Source organism: Tachyglossus aculeatus, chromosome 26 (genome assembly GCF_015852505.1).
Source record: "Tachyglossus aculeatus isolate mTacAcu1 chromosome 26, mTacAcu1.pri, whole genome shotgun sequence".
NCBI classification, from domain to species: domain Eukaryota; kingdom Metazoa; phylum Chordata; class Mammalia; order Monotremata; family Tachyglossidae; genus Tachyglossus; species Tachyglossus aculeatus.
The window spans coordinates 18987895-19010343 of record NC_052091.1 but is presented as its reverse complement, the minus strand read 5'-3'; the positions used below and the strand labels follow the sequence as shown (position 1 = coordinate 19010343).

The 22449-nt window shown below is 49.5% G+C and overlaps 1 protein-coding gene across 1 annotated transcript in view; it reads left to right on the top strand.

Moving 5' to 3' along the window:
- Window positions 1-20571, top strand: part of HOMER2 (homer scaffold protein 2) — a 74162-nt gene extending 53591 nt beyond the window's left edge. Inside the window, exons 3-9 of the mRNA XM_038767389.1 lie at window positions 3997-4128; window positions 9290-9382; window positions 9698-9837; window positions 10592-10748; window positions 12562-12672; window positions 16589-16669; window positions 20383-20571. Of these exons, the coding sequence (XP_038623317.1) occupies window positions 3997-4128; window positions 9290-9382; window positions 9698-9837; window positions 10592-10748; window positions 12562-12672; window positions 16589-16669; window positions 20383-20571 (903 nt within the window). The remainder of the gene's footprint in view (window positions 1-3996; window positions 4129-9289; window positions 9383-9697; window positions 9838-10591; window positions 10749-12561; window positions 12673-16588; window positions 16670-20382) is intronic.
- Window positions 20572-22449: the final 1878 nt, after the last annotated feature.

The following is a 22449-nucleotide window of genomic DNA, read 5'->3' as shown; positions in this document are numbered from 1 at the left end:
TCTCTAGATGTTGCCAACTTGGACTTCCCAAGCGCTTAGTACAGTGCTCTGCACGCAGTAAGCGCTCAATAAATACGATTGATTGATTGATCGATTCACTGGCTAGTGGCTTCAGCCCGGGCCTGAGAGTCAGACGATCTGGGTTCTAATCCTGGCTCCACCACTCATCTGCTGTGTGCCCTTGGGTGACTCACGTCGCTTCTCTGGGCCTCAGTTCCCTCATCTGTAAAATAGAGATTAAGACCATTGGTCCGATTAGTTTGTATCTACCCCGGCATTTCATACAGTGCCTGGCATATAGTACGGACCGTAGTCCTGACTCCGCCGAATCATCATCAATCGTATTTATTGAGCGCTTACTATGTGCAGAGCACTGTACTAAGCGCTTCGGCTGTGTGACTGTGAGAAGTCACTTCACTCTTTGTGCCTCAGTTACCTCATCTGTAAAATGGGGATGAAGACTGTGAGCCCCCCGTGGGACAACCTAATCAACTTGTATCCTCCCAGCACTTAGAACAGTGTATTGGACATAGTAAGCACTTGATAAATACAAAAAATAATAATAAATAATAAAATAATATAGTAAGCACTTATCAAGTACCATAAAAAAAAACTTGATTAGCTTGAATCTACCCCAGCACTTAGTAAGCATTTAACAAGTAACATAAAACAGAACCTGATTAACTTGTATCTACCCAGTGCTTAGTACAGTGCCTGGCATTTTCATTCATTCATTCAATTGTATTTATTGAGCGCTTACTGTGTGCAGAGCGCTGTACTAAGCGCTTGGGAAGTATAAGTTGGCAACATATAGAGACGGTCCCTACCCAGCAGTTAACAAGTACCATAAAAAAAAAAACTTGATTAGCTTGAATCCATCCCAGAATGTAGTAGAGGGCTTGGCACAAAGTAAGCGCTTAACAAGTACCATTAAAATAAAAGAGAAATGATTACCTTGTATCTCTCCTAGTGCTTAGTACAGTGCCTGGCACATAGTAAGCACATAACAAGTACCATAAAAAAAAAACTTGATTAGCTTGAATCCATCCTAGAACGTAGTAGAGGGCTTGGCACAAAGTAAGCGCTTAACAAGTACCATTAAAATAAAAGAAAAATGATTACCTTGTATCTCTCCTAGTGCTTAGTACAGTGCCTGGCACATAGTAAGCACTTAACAAGTACCATAAAAAAAAAACTTGATTAGCTTGAATCCATCCCAGAATGTAGTAGAGGGCTTGGCACAAAGTAAGCGCTTAACAAGTACCATTAAAATAAAAGAAAAATGATTACCTTGTATTTCTCCTAGTGCTTAGTACAGTGCCTGGCACATAGTAAGCACTTAACAAGTACCATAAAAAAAAACTTGATTAGCTTGAATCCGTCCCAAAATGTAGTAAAGGGCTTGGCACAAATAATAATAATAATAATAATAATAATAATAATAATAATAATAATAATAATGGCATTTATTAAGCACTTACTATGTGCAAAGCACTGTTCTAAGTGCTGGGGAGGATACAAGGTGATCAGGTTGTCCCACGGGGGACTCACAGTCTTAATCCCCATTTTCCAGATGAGGGAACTGAGGCCCAGAGAAGTGAAGTGACTTGCCCAAGTCACACAGCTGACAATTGGCGGAGCTGGGATTTGAACCCATGACCTCTGACTCCAAAGCCCGTGCTACAAAGTAAGCGCTTAACAAGTACCATTAAAATAAAAGAACAATGATTACCTTGTATCTCTCCTAGTGCCTGCCACATAGTAAATGCTTAACAAGAACCATTAAAAAAGCCCTTATTAGCTTGTATCTACCCCATCACTTAGTATAGTGTCTGGCACATAATAAGCACTTAACAAATACCACAATTAGTGTAGCTATTATAATTATTATTACATAGGCAAAACCCCAGGGCACTGCTTGGGATCTGAAGACACCCACAAGGCTTGGGTTGGGGAGATGGGTACATCCCAGGGTAGAGAAGGAGTGTGGCCTAATTCATTCATTCATTCGATCGTATTTATTGAGTGCTTACTATGTGCAGAGCACTGTACTAAGCGCTTGGGAAGTACAAGTTGGCAACATATAGAGACAGTCCCTACCCAACAGTGGGTTCACAGTCTAGAAGGGGGAGACAGAGAACAAAATAAAACATATAAACAAAATAAAATAAGTAGTATAAATATGTACAAATAAAATAAATAAATAGAGTAATAAATGCATACAAACATAGATACATATATACAGGTGCTGTGGAGAGGGGAAGGAGGTAAGGCGGGGGGGATGGAGGCGGGGGAGAAGGAGGGGGTTCAGTGTGGGAAGGCCTCCTGGAGGAGGTGAGCTCTCAGTAGTGCCTTGAGGGGAGGAAGAGAGCGAGCTTGGCGGATGTGGGGAGGGAGAGCATTCCGGGCCAGGGGGAGGACGTGGGCCGGGGGTCGATGGTGGGACGGGCGAGAACGAGGTATGGTGAGGAGATTAGTGGCGGAGGAGCGGAGGGTGCGGGCTGGGCTGGAGAAGGAGAGAAGGGAGGTGAGGTAGGAGGGGGCGAGGGGATGGATGGACAGCCTTGAAGCCCAGGGTGAGGAGTTTCTGCCTGATGCGTAGGTTGACTGGTAGCCACTGGAGATTTTTGAGGAGGGGAGTAACATGCCCAGAGTGTTTCTGGACAAAGACAATCCGGGCAGCGGCGTGAAGTACGGATTGAAGAGGGGAGAGACAGGAGGATGGGAGATCAGAGAGAAGGCTGATGCAGTAATCCAGACGGGATAGGATGAGAGCCCGAACGAGCAGGGTAGTGGTTTGGATGGAGAGGAAAGGGCAGATCTTGGCAATGTTATGGAGGTGAGACCGGCAGGTTTTGGTGACAGCTTGGATGTGAGGGGTGAACGAGAGAGCGGAGTCGAGGATGACACCGAGGTTGCGGGCTTGTGAGACGGGAAGGATGGTAGTGCCATCAACAGTGATGGGAAAGTCAGGGAGAGGGCAGGGTTTTTGGGAGGGAAGATAAGGAGTTCAGTCTTGGACATGTTGAGTTTTAGGTGGCGGGCAGACATCCAGACGGAGATGTCCTGAAGGCAGGAGGAGATGTGAGCCTGGAGGGAGGGAGAGAGAGCAGGGGCAGAGATGGAGATCTGGGTGTCATCGGCGTAGAGATGATAGTTGAAGCCGTGGGAGCGAATGAGGTCACCGAGGGAGTAAGTGTAGATCGAGAACTGAAGGGGACCAAGCACTGAACCTTGGGGAACCCCCACAGTAAGAGCGTGGGAGGGGGAGGAGGAGCCTGCAAAAGAGACTGAGAATGAACAGCTGGAGAGATAAGAGGAGAACCAGGAGAGGACGGAGTCTGTGAAGCCAAGGTTGGATAGCGTGTTGAGGAGAAGGGGGTGGGCCACAGTGTCGAGGGCAGCTGAGAGGTCGAGTAGAGCGGAGTCAGAAGGTCCTGGGTTCTAGTCCTGGCTCTACTACCTGTCTGCTGTGTGACTTTGGACAAGTCATTTAGCTTTTCTGGGCCTCAGTTACCTCACCTGTAAAATGGGGATTAAGACTAGGAGGCCCACATGGGACAGGGACTGCGTCCAGCCTGATTTGTGCTTATCACCCCAGTGCTCAAAACAGTGCCTGGTCCACAGTAAGTGCTTAACAAATACTCCGGTTATTATCGTGGCTCAGTGGAAAAGAGCCCGGGCTTTGGAGTCAGAGGTCATGGGTTCGAATCCCGGCTCCGCCACATGTCCGCTGTGTGACCTTGGGCAAGTCACTTCACTTCTCTGAGCCTCGGTTACCTCATCTGTAAAATGGGGATTAAGACTGTGAGCCCCCCGTGAGACAACTTGATCACCTTGTGTCCACCCCCAGGGTTTAGAGCAGTGCTCTGCACATAGTAAGCGCTTAACAAATGCCATTATTATTGTTATTACCGCCGCTCGGGGAGGGGAGGGCGGTCCGCGAGGGGGGCTGGGAGTGGCCCCTGGGTGGCTGAGGCCATTTGTGTCCAACAGGCCATCATCAACAGCACCATCACGCCCAACATGACTTTCACCAAAACCTCGCAGAAATTTGGCCAGTGGGCCGACAGCAGAGCCAACACCGTGTTTGGCTTGGGCTTCTCCTCCGAGCCGCAGCTCACCAAGGTACCCTGGGGGTGGGCTGGGGGCGGGGGCCGGGCATCTCTGAGGGGTGGGCTGGGGGTGGAGGGCTGGGCCTCTCAAGCGCTTAGTACACTGCTCTGCACACAGTAAATACGATTGAATGAATGAATGAATTTTTGTCCATATCTTTAAATCATACAATCTTAGCCATTTATTTACATCATCATCATCATCAATCGTATTTATTGAGCGCTTACCATGTGCATGAACGCCCATCTCCCCCTCTAGACCATCAACTCGTACGGACAGGGAATGCGTCCTCTCATTCTTTCGTCTCGTGCTCTCCCAAGCACTTAGTACATTGCTCTCCACGTAGTAATCGCTCAACCACTGATTGATTGACTGATTGTCAGCTTCTTGAGCATGCCTTCGAACTCTTGTCCTCTCCCTAATACTTGGATGAGTGTGCTGACCATAGTAGACACTCAGTAAATACTATTAATTTGAGACTGTGAGCCCACTATTGGGTAGGGACTGTCTCTATATGTTGCCAATTTGTACTTCCCAAGCGCTTAGTACAGTGCTCTGCACATAGTAAGCGCTCAATAAATACAATTGATGATGATTAATGATGATGGAAAGAGGGGGAAAAGTTGTTTTATCATTGTCTGCTGGTGCTGAAGGTCATTAGTTGCTGTGAACTCATCCAGGGCCCTGAACAGTGCTGTGCCCTTAGTAAGCACTTAACAAATCCTATTATTATTATTATTAATAATAATAAATGTGATTGATTGAGTGATAGTGAATGGAAATGCCATGGGAGCAAGTCACTTCTCCAAGGGAGTGGGTGTAGATGGAGAATAGAAAGGGGCCCAGAGCAGACCCTTGAGGGATCTAGAGAAGCAGCGTGGCTCAGTGGAAAGAGCCCGGGCTTGGGAGTCAGAGGTCATGGGTTCGAATCCCGACTCCACCACGTATCGGCTGGGAGACTTTGGGCAAGTCACTTCACTTCTCTGGGCCTCAGTTACCTCATCTGTGAAAAATGGGGATTAAGATTGTGAGCCCCATGTGGGACAACCTGATAACCTTGTATCCCCCAGTGCTTAGAACAGTGCTTTGCACATAGTAAGCACTTAACAAATATCATTATTATTATTATTATTATTCTCCAGGTGGCGGCTACGACTCATCTGGGGCTTAAATCCATGGTAATCTGGGCTTGTGCTCATTGTGAGCGGGAAATATATCTGTTATTATATCCTCCTCTCCCAAATGCTTAGTACAGTGCCCTGCACACGGTAAGCACTCAGTAAATCATCATCATCATCATCAATCGTATTTATTGAGCGCTTACTATGTGCAGAGCACTGTACTAAGCACTTGGGAAGTACAAAATACCACTGATTGATTAATCTTCCCAAGCCTGGCCATCCATTCATTCATCCATTCATTCAATCGTATTTATTGAGCGCTTACTGTGTGCAGAGCACTGTACTAAGCGCTTGGGAAGTACAAGTCGGCAACATATAGAGACAGTCCCTACCCAGCAACCGGCTCACAGTCTAGAAGGGGGAGATAGACAACAAAACAAAACACGCGGTCAGGTGTCAAGTCATCAGAATAATTAAAAGTAAAGCTAGATGCACATCAGTAAAGCTAGGTGCACATGTGGACATGTGTCAAGTCATCAGAACAAATTGAATTAAGCTAGATGCACATCATTAACAAAATAAGTAGAATAGTAAATATGTACAAGTAAAATAAATAGAGTAATAAATAATAATAATAATAATAATAAAGGCATTTATTAAGCGCTTACTATGTGCAAAGCACTGTTCTAAGCGCTGGGGAGTTTACAAGGTGATCAGGTTGTCCCATGGCGGGGCTCACAGTCTTAATTAATCCCCATTTTACAGATGAGGTAACTGAGGCCCGGAGAAGTTAAGTGACTTGCCCAAAGTCACACAGCTGACAAGTGGCGGAGCCGGGATTCGAACCCATGACCTCTGACTCCCAAGCCCGGGCTCTTTCCACTGAGCCACACTGCTTCTCCATAATAATGGCATTTATTAAGCGCTTACTATGTGCAAAGCACTGTTTTAAGCGCTGGGGATGTTACAAGGTGATGAGGTTGTCCCACGGCGGGCTCACAGTCTTCATCCCCATTGTACAGATGAGGGAACTGAGGCACAGAGAATTTGTGACGTGACCAAAGTCACACAACTGACAGAGAAGCACCTGGGGCAGGGAGTCAGAAGGTCATGGGTTCTAATCCTGGCTCCATCACTTGCCTGCTCTGTAAACTTTGGCAAGTCACCTCACTTCTCTAGGCCTCAGTTACCTCGTTTGTAAAAAAAATGGGGATTAAGAGGGTGAGCTCAATGTGGGACAGGGACTGTGTCCAACCTGATTTGCTTGTATCTACCCCAGTGCGTTGTATAGTGTCTGGCACAAAGTAAGCGCTTAACAAGTACCATAATCAACATTATTATTGTTATCACAGCCTCCAAGCGACAAGGCAGTGACGGGGGCTTTGGATGGATCCGGTGGGTAGGAGTGTGCCCAGCATCATCATCATCATCATCAATCGTATTTATTGAGCGCTTACTATGTGCAGAGCACTGTACTAAGCGCTTGGGAAGTACAAATTGGCAACATATAGAGACAGTCCCTACCCAACAGGGGGCTCACAGTCTAAAAGGGGGAGACAGAGAACAAAACCAAACATACTAACAAAATAAAATAAATAGAATAGATATGTACAAGTAAAATAAATAAATAAATAGAGTAATAAATATGTACAAACACATATACATATATACAGCACGTCAGGATATGCCCAAAGATTAGCGATCTGCCCAGTGAGTAGGGTAGGGACCAATAAATAGGGGTCTCCTCAGTGAGTAATAAATAATAATAATTGTGGTATTTGTTAAGTGCTTACTATGTACCAGGCACTGTGCTAAGCGCTAGAGAGGACTCCAAGCAAATCGGGTTGGATACAGTCCCCGTCCCACAAGGGGCTCACATTCTTCATCCCCATTTTACAGACGAGGAGACTGAGGCCCGGAGAAGTGAAATGACTGGCCCAAGGTCCCACAGCAGACAAGTGACGGAGACCTTGTGACTCCCATGCCTGTGCTCTGATAATAATAACTGCGGTATTCGTTAAAGTGCTTACTTTGTGCCCGGCACTGTACTAGGCGCTGGAAGTAGATCAATCAGTCAATCAATCGTATTTATTGAGCGCTTACTATGTGCAGAGCACTGTACTAAGCGCTTGGGAAGTACAAATTGGCAACACATAGAGACAGTCCCTACCCAACAGTGGGCTCACAGTCTAAAAGGGGAAGACAGAGAACAGAACCAAACGTACCAACAAAATAAAATAAATAGGATAGAAATGTACAAGTAAAATAAATAAATAAATAAATAAATAAATAAATAGAGTAATAAATATGTACAACCATACATATGTATGTACATATGTAATATGTACAACCATACCAAGTAGATGCAAGCTAATCAGGTTTTTGTTTTTTTGAATGGTGTTTGTGAAGCGCTTACTCTGTGCCAGGCACAGAGTGCCTGTGCCAGGCACTGTACTAAGCGGTGGAGGTAGATACCACTGATACCCTCACTGTACCTCGCTCTCGCCTGTCCCGCCATCGACCCCCGGCCCACGTCATCCCCCGGGCCTGGAATGCCCTCCCTCTGCCCATCCGCCAAGCTAGCTCTCTTCCTCCCTTCAAGGCCCTGCTGAGAGCTCACCTCCTCCAGGAGGCCTTCCCAGACTGAGCCCCTTCTTTCCTCTCCCCCTCGTCCCCCTCTCCATCCTCCCGTCTTACCTCCTTCCCTTCCCCACAGCACCTGTATATATGTATATATGGTTGTACATATTTATTACTCTATTTATCTATTTATTTATTTATTTTACTTGTACATTTCTATCCTACTTATTTTATTTTGTTGGTATGTTTGGTTCTGTTCTCTGTCTCCCCCTTTTAGACTGTGAGCCCACTGTTGGGTAGGGACTGTCTCTATGTGATGCCAATTTGTACTTCCCAAGCGCTTAGTACAGTGCTCTGCACATAGTAAGCGCTCAATAAATACGATTGATTGATTGATTGATACCAGCTAATCAGGTTGAACACAGTCCCGTTTGGGGCTCACGGTCTTCAGCCCCATTTTACAGAGGAGGGAGCTGAGGCCCAGAGAAGCGAAGTGACTTGTCCCAGGCCACACAGGAAGGGAGGGTGGAGCTGGGATTAGAACTCAGGTCCTTTTAACGACCAGGCCCGGGTTCAATCCACTAGGTCACGCTTCTTCTGCCTTTAATAATAATAATAATAATGTTGGCATTTGTTAAGCGCTTACTATGTGCAAAGCACTGTTCTAAGCGCTGGGGGGATACAAAGTGATCAGGTTGTCCCATGTGGGGTTCACAGTCTTCATCCCCATTTTACAGATGAGGTAACTGAGGCTCAGAGAAGTGAAGTGACTTGCCCAAGGTCACACAGCAGACATGTGGCGGAGCCGGGATTCGAACCCATGACCTCTGACTCCAAAGCCCGTGCTCTTTCCACCGAGCCACGCTGCTTCTAAGCAGCCTTTGCTCCCCCACATGTCTGCTGTGTGACCTTGGGCACATCACTTAACTCCTCTGAGTTCCCTCATCTGTAAAATGGGGATTAAGACTGTGAGCCCCACGTGGGACAAACTGATCACCTTGTATCCCCCCCAGTGCTTAGAACAATGCTTTGCACATAGTAAGTGCTTAACAAATGCCATTATTATTATTATTATTATTATTATTATTATTATTATTACTATTATTATTATTTTCCTCTTTACCATCACGGCCACCGACCTTCTTTCCAGCTTCTTCACTGTCTGAAGCCGTAGGGAGCAACTCCCCAATGCCTCCCTTCTTCCTCATGCGCTTTCGTCTGCGGGGAAAGGCCTCCATGCTGGAGGGGGTGGAACTTAATCAAGGGCACTTACTATTGAGAAGTGTACTAAGCGTTCGGGAGAGTACGATGCCCCAGAGTGGGTAGCTACATCCCCCGCCCCAAAGGAGCTCTTCTGGCACCACGCATCCGCTCAAACGCAGCCCCGCATTTGCCGTCTGCGGGGTTGCAGCTGGAAGCGGCTCCGGCCGACCAGAAAACCTTTAATCCATCTCCGTCCCCGTGTCCGGTAGTTCGCGGAGAAATTCCAGGAAGTCAAAGAGGCCGCCAAACTCGCCAGAGACAAATCCCAAGAGAAGATCGACACCTCCAACGTTCACTGCCAGGTGAGTGGTTTATCATCATCGTCATCATCAACAATCGTCTTTATTGAGCGCTTACTGTGTGCAGAGCACTGTACTAAGCGCTTGGGAGGTACAAGTTGGCAACATATAGAGACGGTCCCGACCCAACAGTGGGCTCGCAGTCTGAGAGAGACTTCGGTCTGGTCCGCCGCCGCCGGGAATGCTGGAAAACCTCCCTCCCAGGTTCTCAGGGCTGGGCCTCCTCATCCTATTCCCCCCGGCGCCGGGCCTTCCGTGTCCGGAGGGGTTGGACGTCAGCCATCCGTCCACCCGTGTGTGTGTCCGTCCGTCGGTCAGGGCTCAGGCCAGCACAGTCCCCCGTCCGCCCGGGCATCCAGCGTGAACGGCACCGACGACGAGAAGGCCTCCCACGGAGGGACTCCCGATGCCCAGCTCAAAGCCGAGAACGACAAGCTCAAGCTCGCCCTCGCCCAGAGGTCAGACCCTCAGCCCCCCTCCTTCTCCCCTGGGGTCCCCATGGGGAGTAGTGAAGTAGTAGCTTCCCATAGAGAAGCAGCGTGTTTCAGTGGAAAAGGCCCGGGCTTTGAGGTCGGAGGTCATGAGTTCGAATCCCGGCTCTGCCGCTTGTCAGCTGTGTGACTTTGGGCGAGTCACTTCACTTCTCTGGGCCTCAGTTCCCTCATCTGCCAAATGGGGATTAAGATTGTGAGCCCCCCCGTGGGACAACCTGATCACCTCGTGACCTCCCCAGTGCTTAGAACGGTGCTTTGCACATAGTAAGCGCTTAATAAATGCCATCATTATTATTATTACCATTGGATAAAGCATAGGCCTTTGAATCAGAAGGTCATGGATTCTAATCATCATCATCATCATCAATCGTATTTATTGAGCGCTTACTATGTGCAGAGCACTGTACTAAGCGCTTGGGAAGTACAAATTGGCAACATATAGAGACGGTCCCTACCCAACAGTGGGCTCACAGTCTAAAAGGGGGAGACAGAATTCTAATCCTGACTCTGCCACTTATCTCAGCTCCGCCCGCCCCTCCGGGACCCAGAATTAGTGGAAACGTTTCCTCAGGGGGTCACCTCAGAGGGCCTTTGGGGGGATGCTTCTGCCTGACTTGGGGGTCTCTGGGCTCAAGATGGGGGTGAGGAGGGGAGGCAGGTAGAGCCCAGTACAGTCCCCCCACGGGGGTCTTGATCGCCCCGTCGGTCCCCCGGGCAGCTCCTGCAACGTGAAGAAATGGGAAACGGAACTGCAGACCCTCAGGGAGAGCAACGCTCGACTGACCACGGCCCTGCAGGAGTCCGCCGCTGGCGTGGAGCAGTGGAAGAAGCAGTTCTCCATCTGCAGGGATGAGAACGATCAACTCAGGAACAAGGTGAGCTCTCTTCCCGGGCCCCGGGCTCTGACTGGGGCCTTCTTTCCTCTCCCCCTCTCCCCCTCGTCCCCCTCTCCATCCCCCCGTCTTACCTCCTTCCCTTCCCCACAGCACCTGTATATATGTATATATGGTTGTACATATTTATTACTCTATTTATTTATTTATTTATTTTACTTGTACATTTCTATCCTACTTATTTTATTTTGTTGGTATGTTTGGTTCTGTTCTCTGTCTCCCCCTTTTAGACTGTGAGCCCACTGTTGGGTAGGGACTGTCTCTATGTGATGCCAATTTGTACTTCCCAAGCGCTTAGTCCAGTGCTCTGCACATAGTAAGCGCTCAATAAATACGATTGATTGATTGATTGATTGATTGATTGACTGCTAGGCTGCACTGCCTCCCCGCCACACTCTATAGGGCGGCCTGAGGCGGGGGTGACTGGAATACACCTCTTAGTCCATCCGAAAGGGGCTCTGAGAGGCTAAGGGGAGAAAGTCCCCGGCTGCGTCAATCAATCGTATTTATTGAGCGCTTACTGTGTGCAGAGCATTGCACTGTTCTAAGCACTGGGAAGGTTACAAGGTGATCAGGTTGTCCCACTGAGGGCTCACATTCTTTATCCTTTTTATCCTTTTAGACCGTGAGCCCACTGTTGGGTAGGGACTGTCTCTATGTGTTGCCAATTTGTACTTCCCAAGCGCTTAGTACAGTGCTCTGCACATAGTAAGCGCTCAAAAAATACGATTGATTGATGGATTGATTGATTTATCCCCATTTTACAGATGAGGTCACTGAGGCCCGGAGAAGTTAAGTGACTTGCCCGGAGTCACTGTACCAGAGCGCTTGGGAAGTACAAGCTGGCAACATATAAAGACAGTCCCTACCCAACAGCGGGCTCACAGTCTAGAAGGGGGAGACAGAGAACAAAACCAAACATACTAACAAAATAAAATTAAATAGAATAGATAGGTACAAGTAAAATAAATAAATAGAGTAATAAATATGTGCATCAGCGGGGGACTTCCCAGAGAAGCCAAGGGGGGAGACAGGCAGAAAGACAGATAGACAGACAGACAGGGAGAGGCAGAGAGAGGACAGGGAGGGACGTGGAGAGAGACAGAGAGATTCTCTTTCCACTGAGCCACACTGCTTCTCTAGCAGCATGAGAAGCAGCATGGCGTAGTGGCTAGAGCACCGGCCTGGGAATCAGAAGGTCATGGGTTCTAATCCCGGCTCTGCCACTTGTCTGCTGTGTGACCTTGGTCAAGTCACTTCTCTCTTCTGGGCCTCAGTCACCTCACCCGGAACACGGGGTAACCGTAAGCCCCACATGGGACAGGGACTGGGTCCAACCCTATTTGCTCGTCTCCACCCCAGTGCTTAGTACAGTACAGTTGTTGCCAACTTGTACTTCCCAAGCGCTTAGTACAGTGCTCTGCACACAGTAAGCGCTCAATAAATATGACTGAATGAATGAATGGCACATCGTAAGTGCTTTACAAACGCTATCGTTATTACTTAATAAGAGAATCTTAATAATAGAGAAGCAGCGTGGCTCAGTGGAAAGAGCCCGGGCTTTGGAGTCAGAGGTCATGGGTTCAAAAACCGACCCCACCAGTTGTCAGCTGGGTGACTTTGGGCAAGTCACTTCACTTCTCTGGGCCTCAGTTCCCTCATCTGTCAAATGGGGATTAAGACTGGGAACCCGCCGTGGGACAACCTGATCACCTTGTAACCTCCCCAGCGCTTAGAACGGTGCTTTGCACATAGTAAGCGCTTAATAAATGCCATCGTTATTATTATTACTTAGATCGACGAGCTGGAGGAGCAGTGCGCTGAGCTGAACAAGGAGAAGGAGAGAAACTCGCAGCTGAGCCGGCGGCTCGAGGAGCTGGAAGCCGAACTCCAAGACAAGGATATGGTATGAAGAGGTGGTGGGTAAGGGCTGGGGAGAGGGGGCCGTGCTGGTGCCCACCTGGGGCACGTCGGGGTGGTGAGTACCGCCTCGCCCACCGCCTCAGCTTTCATTCATTCATTCATCATCATCATCAATCGTATTTATTGAGCGCTTACCGTGTGCAGAGCACTGGACTAAGCGCTTGGGAAGTACAGGTTGGCAACATATAGAGACGGTCCCTACCCAACAGTGGGCTCACAGGCTAGGCGGCGGGGCGGGGGGGGACAATATTGAGCCCAGGTGGGTCCTGGAGTCCCCCCAACTGGCAGGTTTCCATGGGCCCTTGAGGATCTCTTCCTCAATGGGGGACCAAGATGGCAGGGAGGGAATGGTGGCTGAGGGTACCCAGCCCGCACCCTCCGCTCCTCTGCCACTAATCTCCTCACCGTGCCTTGTTCTCGCCTGTCCCACCATCGACCCCCGGCCCACGTCCTCCCCCGGGCCTGGAATGCCCTCCCTCTGCCCATCCGCCAAGCTAGCTCTCTTCCTCCCTTCAAGGCCCTACTGAGAGCTCACCTCCTCCAGGAGGCCTTCCCACACTGAGCCCCTTCCTTCCTCTCCCCTTCGTCCCCCTCTCCATCCCCCCCGTCTTACCTCCTTCCCTTCCCCACAGCACCTGTATATACGTATATATGTTTGTACATATTTATTACTCTATTTATTTATTTATTTTGCTTGTACATATCTATTCTATTTATTTTATATTGTTAGTATGTTTGGTTTTGTTCTCTGTCTCCCCCTTCTAGACTGTGAGCCCACTGTTGGGTAGGGACTGTCTCTATATGTTGCCAACTTGTACTTCCCAAGCGCTTAGTACAGTGCTCTGCACACAGTAAGCGCTCAATAAATACGATTGATTGATTGAGGGGCTGGCTGACTAGTGCCAGGCCCAATCTGGAACCTCGGGATAGCAGAGTGGCTAAAGCAGGAGTCAGAAGGTCACGGGTTCTAATCCCGACTCCGCCGCGTGTCTGCTATGTGTGACCTTGGGGAAGTCACTTCACTTCTTAGGGCCTCAGTTATCTCATCTGAAAAATGGGGACTGAGACTGCGAGCCCCGTGTGAACAGGGACTGGGTCCAACCCGATTTGTTCATATCCATCCCAGGGCTTAGTACAGTGCCCGGCACATCATTCATTCATTCAATCGTATATATTGAGCGCTTACTGTGTGCGGAGCACTGTACTAAGTGCTTGGGAAGTACAAGTTGGCAACATATAGAGATGGTCCCTACCCAACAACGGGCTTACAGTCTAGAAGGGGGAGACAGACAACAAAACATTTCATTCATTCATTCAATCGTATTTATTGAGCGCTTACTGTGTGCAGAGCACTGTACTAAGTGCTTGGGAAGTACAAGTTGGATGTCAACCTCGGCCTTATTATTCATTCATTCATTCAATCGTATTTATTGAGCGCTTACTGTGTGTAGAGCACTGTACTAAGTGCTTGGGAAGTACAAGTTGGATGTCAGCTTCGGCCTTATCATTCATTCATTCACTCAATCATATTTATTGAGCGCTTACTGTGCGCGGAGCACTGTACTAAGCGCTTGGGAAGTACAAGTCGGCAACATGTAGAGACGGTCCCTACCCAACGACGGGCTGACAGTCTAGAAGGGGGAGACAGACAACAAAACATTTCATTCATTCAATCAATCGTATTTGTTGAGCACTTACTGTGTGCAGAGCACTGTACTAAGTGCTTGGGAAGTACAAGTTGGATGTCAGCCTCGGCCTTATCATTCATTCATTCATTCAATCATATTTATTGAGCGCTTACTGTGTGCGGAACACTGTACTAAGTGCTTGGGAAGTACAAGTCGGCAACATGTAGAGACGGTCCCTACCCAACTATGGACTCACAGTCTAGAAGAGGGAGAAAGACAACAAAACATTTCATTCATTCATTCAATTGTATTTATTGAGCGCTTACTGTGTGCAGAGCACTGTACTAAGCGCTTGGGAAGTACAAGTTGGATGTCACCCTCGGCCTTATCGTTCATTCATTCATTCAATCGTATTTATTGAGCGCTTACTGTGTGCAGAGCACTGTACTAAGTGCTTGGGAAGTACAAGTTGGATGTCAGCCTCGGCCTTATCGTTCATTCATTCATTCAATCGTATTTATTGAGCGCTTACTGTGTGCGGAGCACTGTACTAAGTGCTTGGGAAGTACAAGTCGGCAACACGTAGAGACAGTCCCTACCCAACAGTGGGCTCACAGAAGTGGGAGACAGACAACGAAACAAAACATGCGGACCGGTGTCAAGTCGTCAGAACAGATAGAAATAAAGCTAGATGCACCTCATTAACAAAATAAATAGAATAGTAAATATGTGCAAGTAAAATAAATAGAGGAATAAATCTGTACAAACATCTACACAACGTGGCTCAGTGGAAAGAGCCCGGGCTGTGGAGTCATCATCATCATCATCAATCGTATCTATTGAGCGCTTCCTATGTGCAGAGCACTGTACTAAGCGCTTGGGAAGTACAAATTGGCATGGGTTCAAATCCCAAGCTGTGCGACCTTGGGCAGGTCACTTCACTTCTCTGTGTCTCAGTTACCTCATCTGTAAGACGGAGATTAGGTGTGAGCCCCACATGGGACACCCTGATTACCCTGTACCTACCCCAGCGCTTAGAACAGTGCTCAGCGCATAGTAAGCGCTTAACCAATACCAACGTCATCATTATTGTATACAGGTGCTGTGGGGAGGGGAAGGAGGTAGGTAAGCGCTTAACAAATAGCGTAATTATTAGCTGTTTGTCACTCGTCCCTCTCCCGGGAGGTGAACGGGCAGCTCTATCTGAACTCATGTCTCCGAGTCATTTTTCCTCCCCGCATCACCACCCTGGGTACAAGAACCCTGCGGCCGATTTACACCGATTAACCTATTTTGTCGATAACAAAACGCGATTGATGGAATGAATGAGATTTATTTTCCTTGTTCATATTTATTCTACTTATTTTATTCGGTTTATACGTTCCGTTTTGTTGCCTGTCTCCCCCTTCTAGACCGTGAGCCCGCTGTTGGGTGGGGACCGTCTCTAGATGTTGCCGGCTTGGGCTTCCCAAGCGCTTAGTACAGCGCTCTGCGCGCAGCAAGCGCTCAATAGAGAAGCAGCGTGGCTCGGTAGAAAGAGCCCGGGCTTGGGAGTCAGAGGTCATGGGTTCTAATCCCGGCTCCACCACTTAGCTGGGTGACTTTGGGCAAGTCACTTAACTTCTCTGTGCCTCAGTTCCCTCATCTGTAAAATGGGGATTAAGACTGTGAGCCCCCCACGGGACAACCTGATCACCTTGTAACCTTCCCAGCGCTTAGAACGGTGCTTTGCACATAGTAAGCGCTTAATCAATGCCATCATTACAATAAATACGATGGAATGAATGAAAGAATAGTAAATCGAGCGCTCGGGAGGACTCCCCTGAGCCCACCCGGATTGGGATTTGGATATTATGGGCCCGGATGTCTATCGTCACCCCCAAGGGTCAGGCCTGGGGACCACCCCCTCCCTAACCCGCGGCCCCCCTGAGTCCCGGCTCGTCCCCCTCTCCATCCCCCCGTCTTACCTCCTTCCCTTCCCCACAGCACCTGTATATATGTATATATGGTTGTACATATTTATTACTCTATTTATTTATTTATTTATTTATTTATTTTACTTGTACATTTCTATCCTACTTATTTTATTTTGTTGGTATGTTTGGTTCTGTTCTCTGTCTCCCCCTTTTAGACTGTGAGCCCACTGTTGGGTAGGGACTGTCTCTATGTGATGCCAATTTGTACTTCCCAAGCGCTTAGTACAGTGCTCTGCACATAGTAAGCGCTCAATAAATACGATTGATTGATTGATTGATTCCGCTCTCCCTGTAGGAACTGGAAGATCTCCGGAAACAAAGCGAAATCATCCCGCAGCTCATGTCGGAGTGTGAGTCCGTGTCTGAGAAGTTGGAGGTACGGAGCGGTCGAGGGGAATCTCGGTCCGGATGGACGGGCCTCAGTCACGCTGTGTGGCTTTGGGCGAGTCACCTCCCTTCTCTGTGCCTCAGTTCCCTCATCTGTAAAATGGGGATTAAGACTGGTGAGCCCCACCTGGGACATCCTGATCACCTCGTAATCTCCCCAGCGCTTAGTGCTTGATAAATGCCATCATTATTATTATTATAATTGGCCGGGCCTGCGAGTCAGAAGGACCTGGGTTCTAATCCCAACTCTGCCGCTTGCGTGCTGGGCGACCTCGGGCAAGTCACTTTTCTGGGCCTCGGTTTCCTCGTCGGTAAAAATACCTGTTCCCTTTCCCCTTAGACTGTGAGCCTCATCAGGGACCGCACCCGACCTGATTAAAGCAGCGGGGCTTTAGTGGAGAGAGCCCGGGCTTGGGAGTCAGAGGTCTTGGGTTCTAATCCCGGCTCCCCCACTTATTAGCTGGGTGACTTTGGGCCAGTCACTTCACTTCTCTATGCCTCAGTTACCTCATCTGTCAAACGGGGATGAAGACTGTAAGCCCCACCTGGGACAACCTGATCACCTTGCATCTAGTGAACCAGCGCGGCTCAGTGGAAAGAGCACGGGCTTTGGAGTCAGAGGTTCGAATCCCGACTCCACCACATGTCTGCTGTGTGATCTTGGGCAAGTCACTTCACTTCTCTGGGCCTCAGTTCCCTCATCTGTAAAATGGGGATTAAGACTGTGAGCCCCACGTGGGACAACCTGATCACCCGGTATCCTCCCCAGCGCTTAGAACAGTGCTTTGCACATAGTAAGCGCTTAACAAATGCCAATTATTATTATTATTATTATTACCCCAGTGCATAGAACAATGCTTGGCATATAGTAAGCGCTTAACAAATGCCAATTATTATTATTATTATTATTATTATTATTATTATTACCCCAGTGCATAGAACAATGCTTGGCATATAGTAAGCGCTTAACAAATGCCAATTATTATTATTATTATTATTATTATTATTACCCCAGTGCATAGAACAATGCTTGGCATATAGTAAGCGCTTAGCAAATGCCCTCATTATTATTACCATTATTAAACGCTTCTTAGGTGTCAAGCCCTGTTCGAAGCATTGGGGTAGGTGACACAGTCCCCATCCCTCATGGGGCTCATGGTCTAAGGAGGAGGGAGAATGGGTATAGAATCCCCATTTCGCAGACCAGAGTACTGGACCAATCAATCAATCAATCAATCGTATTTATTGAGCGCTTACTGTGTGCAGAGCACTGTACTAAGCGCTTGGGAAGTACAAGTCGGCAACACATCGAGACAGTCCCTACCCAACAGTGGGCTCACAGTCTAGAAGGCCATGGGTTCAATCCACTTAACTTCCCCGTGCCTCAGTTACCTCATCTCTAAACTGGGGATAATAATAACCGCGGCATTTGTTAAGCGCTTACTAGGCGCAAAGCACTGTTCGGGTTACAAAGTTGAGGGAACCAAGGCCCAGAGAAGTTAGGTGACTTGCCCGAAGTCGCACAGCTGACAATTCCACTGGGGTCCCCCCGAGGGCCGACCTCATCACCCCCTGCGCTTACAACAGTGCTTTGCACATAGTAAGCGCCTAATCAATCCCATCATCGTTATTATAATGTGGGGCCGGGAGGGCCACCAATGACAGGCCGGCGCTTCGCAGAGTGCTTCGCGCACGGTGGTAACACGATGGAGGCGGAGGCCTCCCCACCAGGCCCAATCCTTCCGCCCGTCCCTCACGGTACCGAAGAGGACGTTCTGGGGCCGCAGGGAGCTCATGTCCATGTCCATCGAGTCTTCCATGGGAGGCAGCGAGGGAAGAAGAAGAAGAAAGGATGGCGGGCGGGCGGAGGGAAGGGCTCCTGCAGTCGCCTCACGCACGGCCGGTCCACAACGAGGACCACAGAGAAGTTAAGTGACTTTCCCAAGGTCACACCTCAGGCAAGTGGATTTTGTAGCTACTAAAGTGCTCTGTACGTCGGGCAGGGAACGTGTCGGCTCATTCTGGTTTCCTGAGCACGTAGCACAGTGCTCTGTATCTAAGAAGCGCTCAATCAATCAATCAATCATATTTATTGAGCGCTTACTATGTGCAGAGCACTGTACCAAGCGCTTGGGAAGTACAAATTGGCAAGACATAGAGACAGTCCCTACCCAACGGTGGGCTCACGGTCTGAAAGGGGGAGACGGAGAACAAAACCAAACGTACCAACAAAATAAAATAAATAGGATAGAAATGTACAAGTAAAATAAATAAATAAATAAATAGAGTAATAAATAAATAAATAGAGTAATAAATAAATAAATAGAGTAATAATAAATAAATAGAGTAATGCCGCTGATCGATCGATTGGTAGTAAGCGCTTAACAAATACTACAATTGTTATTATCATTACTGCACCCCCGTGGGTTCTGAAGGGTGGAGTAGCAGAAATCCACAGAGAAGCAGCGTGGCCTAATGGTTAGAACCCAGGTCTGGGATTCAGAAGGACCTGGGTTCTAATCCCGGCTCTGCCCCTTGTCCGCTGCATAACCCTGGGCAAGTCTCTTCACTTGAGAAGCAGCGTGACTTAGGGGCTAGAGCACAGTCCTGGGAGTCAGAAGGGCATGGATTCTAATCCCGACTCCGCCACATGTCTGCTGTGTGACCTTGGGCCAGTCACTTCACTTAGTGGCAGGAGCACGGGCTTGGGTGTCAGAGGTCGTGGGTTCTAATCCAGGCTCTGCCTCCTGTCCGCCATGTGACCTTGGGCAAGCCACTTAACTTCCCTGTGCCTCAGTTGCCTCAACTGTAAAACGGGGATTAAGACTGTGAGCCCAACGTGGGACCACCTGATTACCTCACGTCTACCCCAGTGTTTAGAACAGCGCTTGGCATTTAGTACGTACTTAACAGATGCCATAATTATTTTTCTCTGGGCCTCAGTTGCCTCAACTGTAAAACGGGGATTAAGACTGCGAGCCCAACGTGGGACCACCTGATTACCTCGCATCTACCCCAGTGTTTAGAACAGCGCTTGGCATTTAGTACGTACTTAACAGATGCCATAATTATTTTTCTCTGGGCCTCAGTTGCCTCAACTGTAAAACGGGGATTAAGACTGCGAGCCCAACGTGGGACCACCTGATTACCTCGCATCTACCCCAGTGTTTAGAACAGTGCTTGGCATTTACTACGTACTTAACAGATGCCATAATTATTTTTCTCTGGGCCTCAGTTGCCTCAACTGTAAAATGGGGATTAAAACTATAAACTCTACTTAGGACAGGGACTCTGTCCAACCTGATTACCTTGTATCTACCCCAGTGCATACAGCAGTGCTTGGCCCATAGTAAGCACTTAAGTACCATTATTATCCAGTGCCTGGCACGTAATAAGTGTTTAACAAATATCACAATTACTTCTCTGGACCTCAATGCCTGAATCTGTCAAATGGGGATTAAGACTGTTGCCAACTTGTACTTCCCAAGCGCTCTGCACACAGTAAGCGCTCAATAAATACGATTGACGATGACTGTGAGATTGCCCAAGTTCGCACCGCGGGCGACGGGATCATCCGGCTCCCAGGCCCGGCTTCTTCCCGCCCGGCCCCGCTGCTTCCTAGGTGAGCTTCGTCCTCGCTGGCGGGGATCGTCTGGGCACGAGGGCCTTGACTCTCCCTCCCGCTTTCCCGTCCGGTTTCAGGCGGCCGAGAAGGAAAACCGGAACCTGGAGGAGAAAGTGCAGTCGCTGAAGGCGGACATCGAAGACAGCAAGCACAAGCAGAGCCATCTCAAGGAGGAACTCAAGAACTTTCTGGAGTCGCTGGACGGGAAGATCGACGAGCTGCAGGATTTCCGGCGGGGGTTGTCCGCCCTGGGATCGGAAGACTAGGGGGGCCGGGGTGGTGGGAGAGGCGGCGTGCCGGGCCTCGGGGGGGCTGGGGGGAGGTGTTTGTGAACCCCAGCCGGGCGAGGGGACAGACTAGCGTGACAGGGATGAGCCCTCGTCGCCGGTTTCCTGTATATAGAGGTCCAATGTTTGCTGTGTTCTCCAACCAGTCGCGCTGCTCCGGGCGGGACAGAAAAGGGGGACGGGTTGCGGGGCGTGGGTGGGTCCCCCTTGGGTGCGAGGAGCGGGGTCGGACGTCGTGGGGTCCCACGGAGAGCCAAAGTGCGCCCGGAGTTTGGGCTGGGGCTGCTGCAACTGTAGAAACGGAGAGTCAGTCGGTCAAGCGTATTTACTGAGCGGTACCGGGCGCTGGGGAGAGGACAGCAGAACAATAGAACAGATACATTCCCTGCTCAGTAGGAGTTTACAGTCTAGTGGGAGACTCCCCCACTCCGACACTGGGAGATGGGGGCTCTGGAGGAGACTTAGGGAGAGGCCTTCGGCAGGAGGGGGATCAGCCTGAGTTGGAAAGACACCCCAAAGGTGGAGGGTGGGGGGTAAGGTGGCACCGGGGAGGAGAGAACTCTCCCCTTCACCCCCCTTGAACACGGAGATCTTCAAGACCCGAGCAGAGGAGACGGAGTTAGTCCTTTTTTTTTTTTAAAGGTATCTGTTAAGCGCTTCTGATGTGCCAGGCACTGTTCCAAGCGCGGGGGTGGAATCAAGAAAATCAGGTTGGACAAAGTCCCCCTCCTACATGGGGCTCACGGTCTTCATCCCCATTTTTACAGAGAGGAGGGAACTGAGGCCCAGGGAAGCCAAGTGACCCGTCCGAGGTCACGCAGCGCATAAGTGGAGAAGCTGGGATGGGAACCCAGAGCCGCTAGGCAACACTGCTTCTCTGGGAAAGGGAGCGCCCGGAGCCAGGCCCTTTCACCCCCTTCCTCAGGGAGGGGAGGGGGCACTCCCGGCCTGGCACCTCAGGGAGACGTCTCCGTCAGCCTATTCGTGGCCAACTGCCATGGCCAGAGCGAGGGTGTGGGGGTGGCGGGCATTGGCTCCCCGTCCAGGGGAGGACTAGCCTCTGTTCTCTATAAGAATAATAGCTGTGGTATTTGTTAAGCGCTTACTATGTGCCAGGCACTGGAGTGGATACAGACAAATCAGGTGGGACCCAACCCGTGTCCCACTTGGGGCTCACAGTCTTAATCCTCATTTTACAGATAACTGAGGCCCGCAGACATGACTTGCCCAAGGTCACCCAGAAGACAAGTGGCAGGGCCGGGATTCGAACCCGGGTCTTTCTGACTCCCGTGCCCGGGCTCTCGCCACTGGGCCACCCTGCTTCTACCTGGCCGTTCTGGCTGCTGGGTCCAGGGCAGGGTGGCACCCGGACGGCGGGTGGACGCGCGGAGATCGGAGAGGCCCTGGTTGCCCGCTCCGACCAGCCTGAGCAGAGGGTGGCCACTGGGTAGCCTGCCACGCTAGGAGATGCCAGCTTGGTGACACTCTACTAATAATCATAATTATTATAGTGGTTGTTAAGTGCTTACTACGTGCCAAGCACTGTTCTAAGCACTGGAGTAGATACAAGGTAATCAGGGTAGACACAGTCCCTGCCCGCCGTGGGGCTCACACCCTTCAGCCCCGTTTTACAGAGGAGGCCCAGAGAAGTGAGTGATTTGCCCCGGGACACAGAGCAGGCAAGGATGGAGAAGGGATTCGAACTCAAGTCCTTCTGACTCTCAGGCCTGGGCTCTAACCACTAGCCCAAGGTGCTTCTCTGGGGTCAGTCTAGGCCGCGGATGGCCCTGGGGCCAGGGCTGGGCAGCTCGTGGACTTGGGCCACACTGTCAGAAATCGGCGGGAGGCTCCTTCATT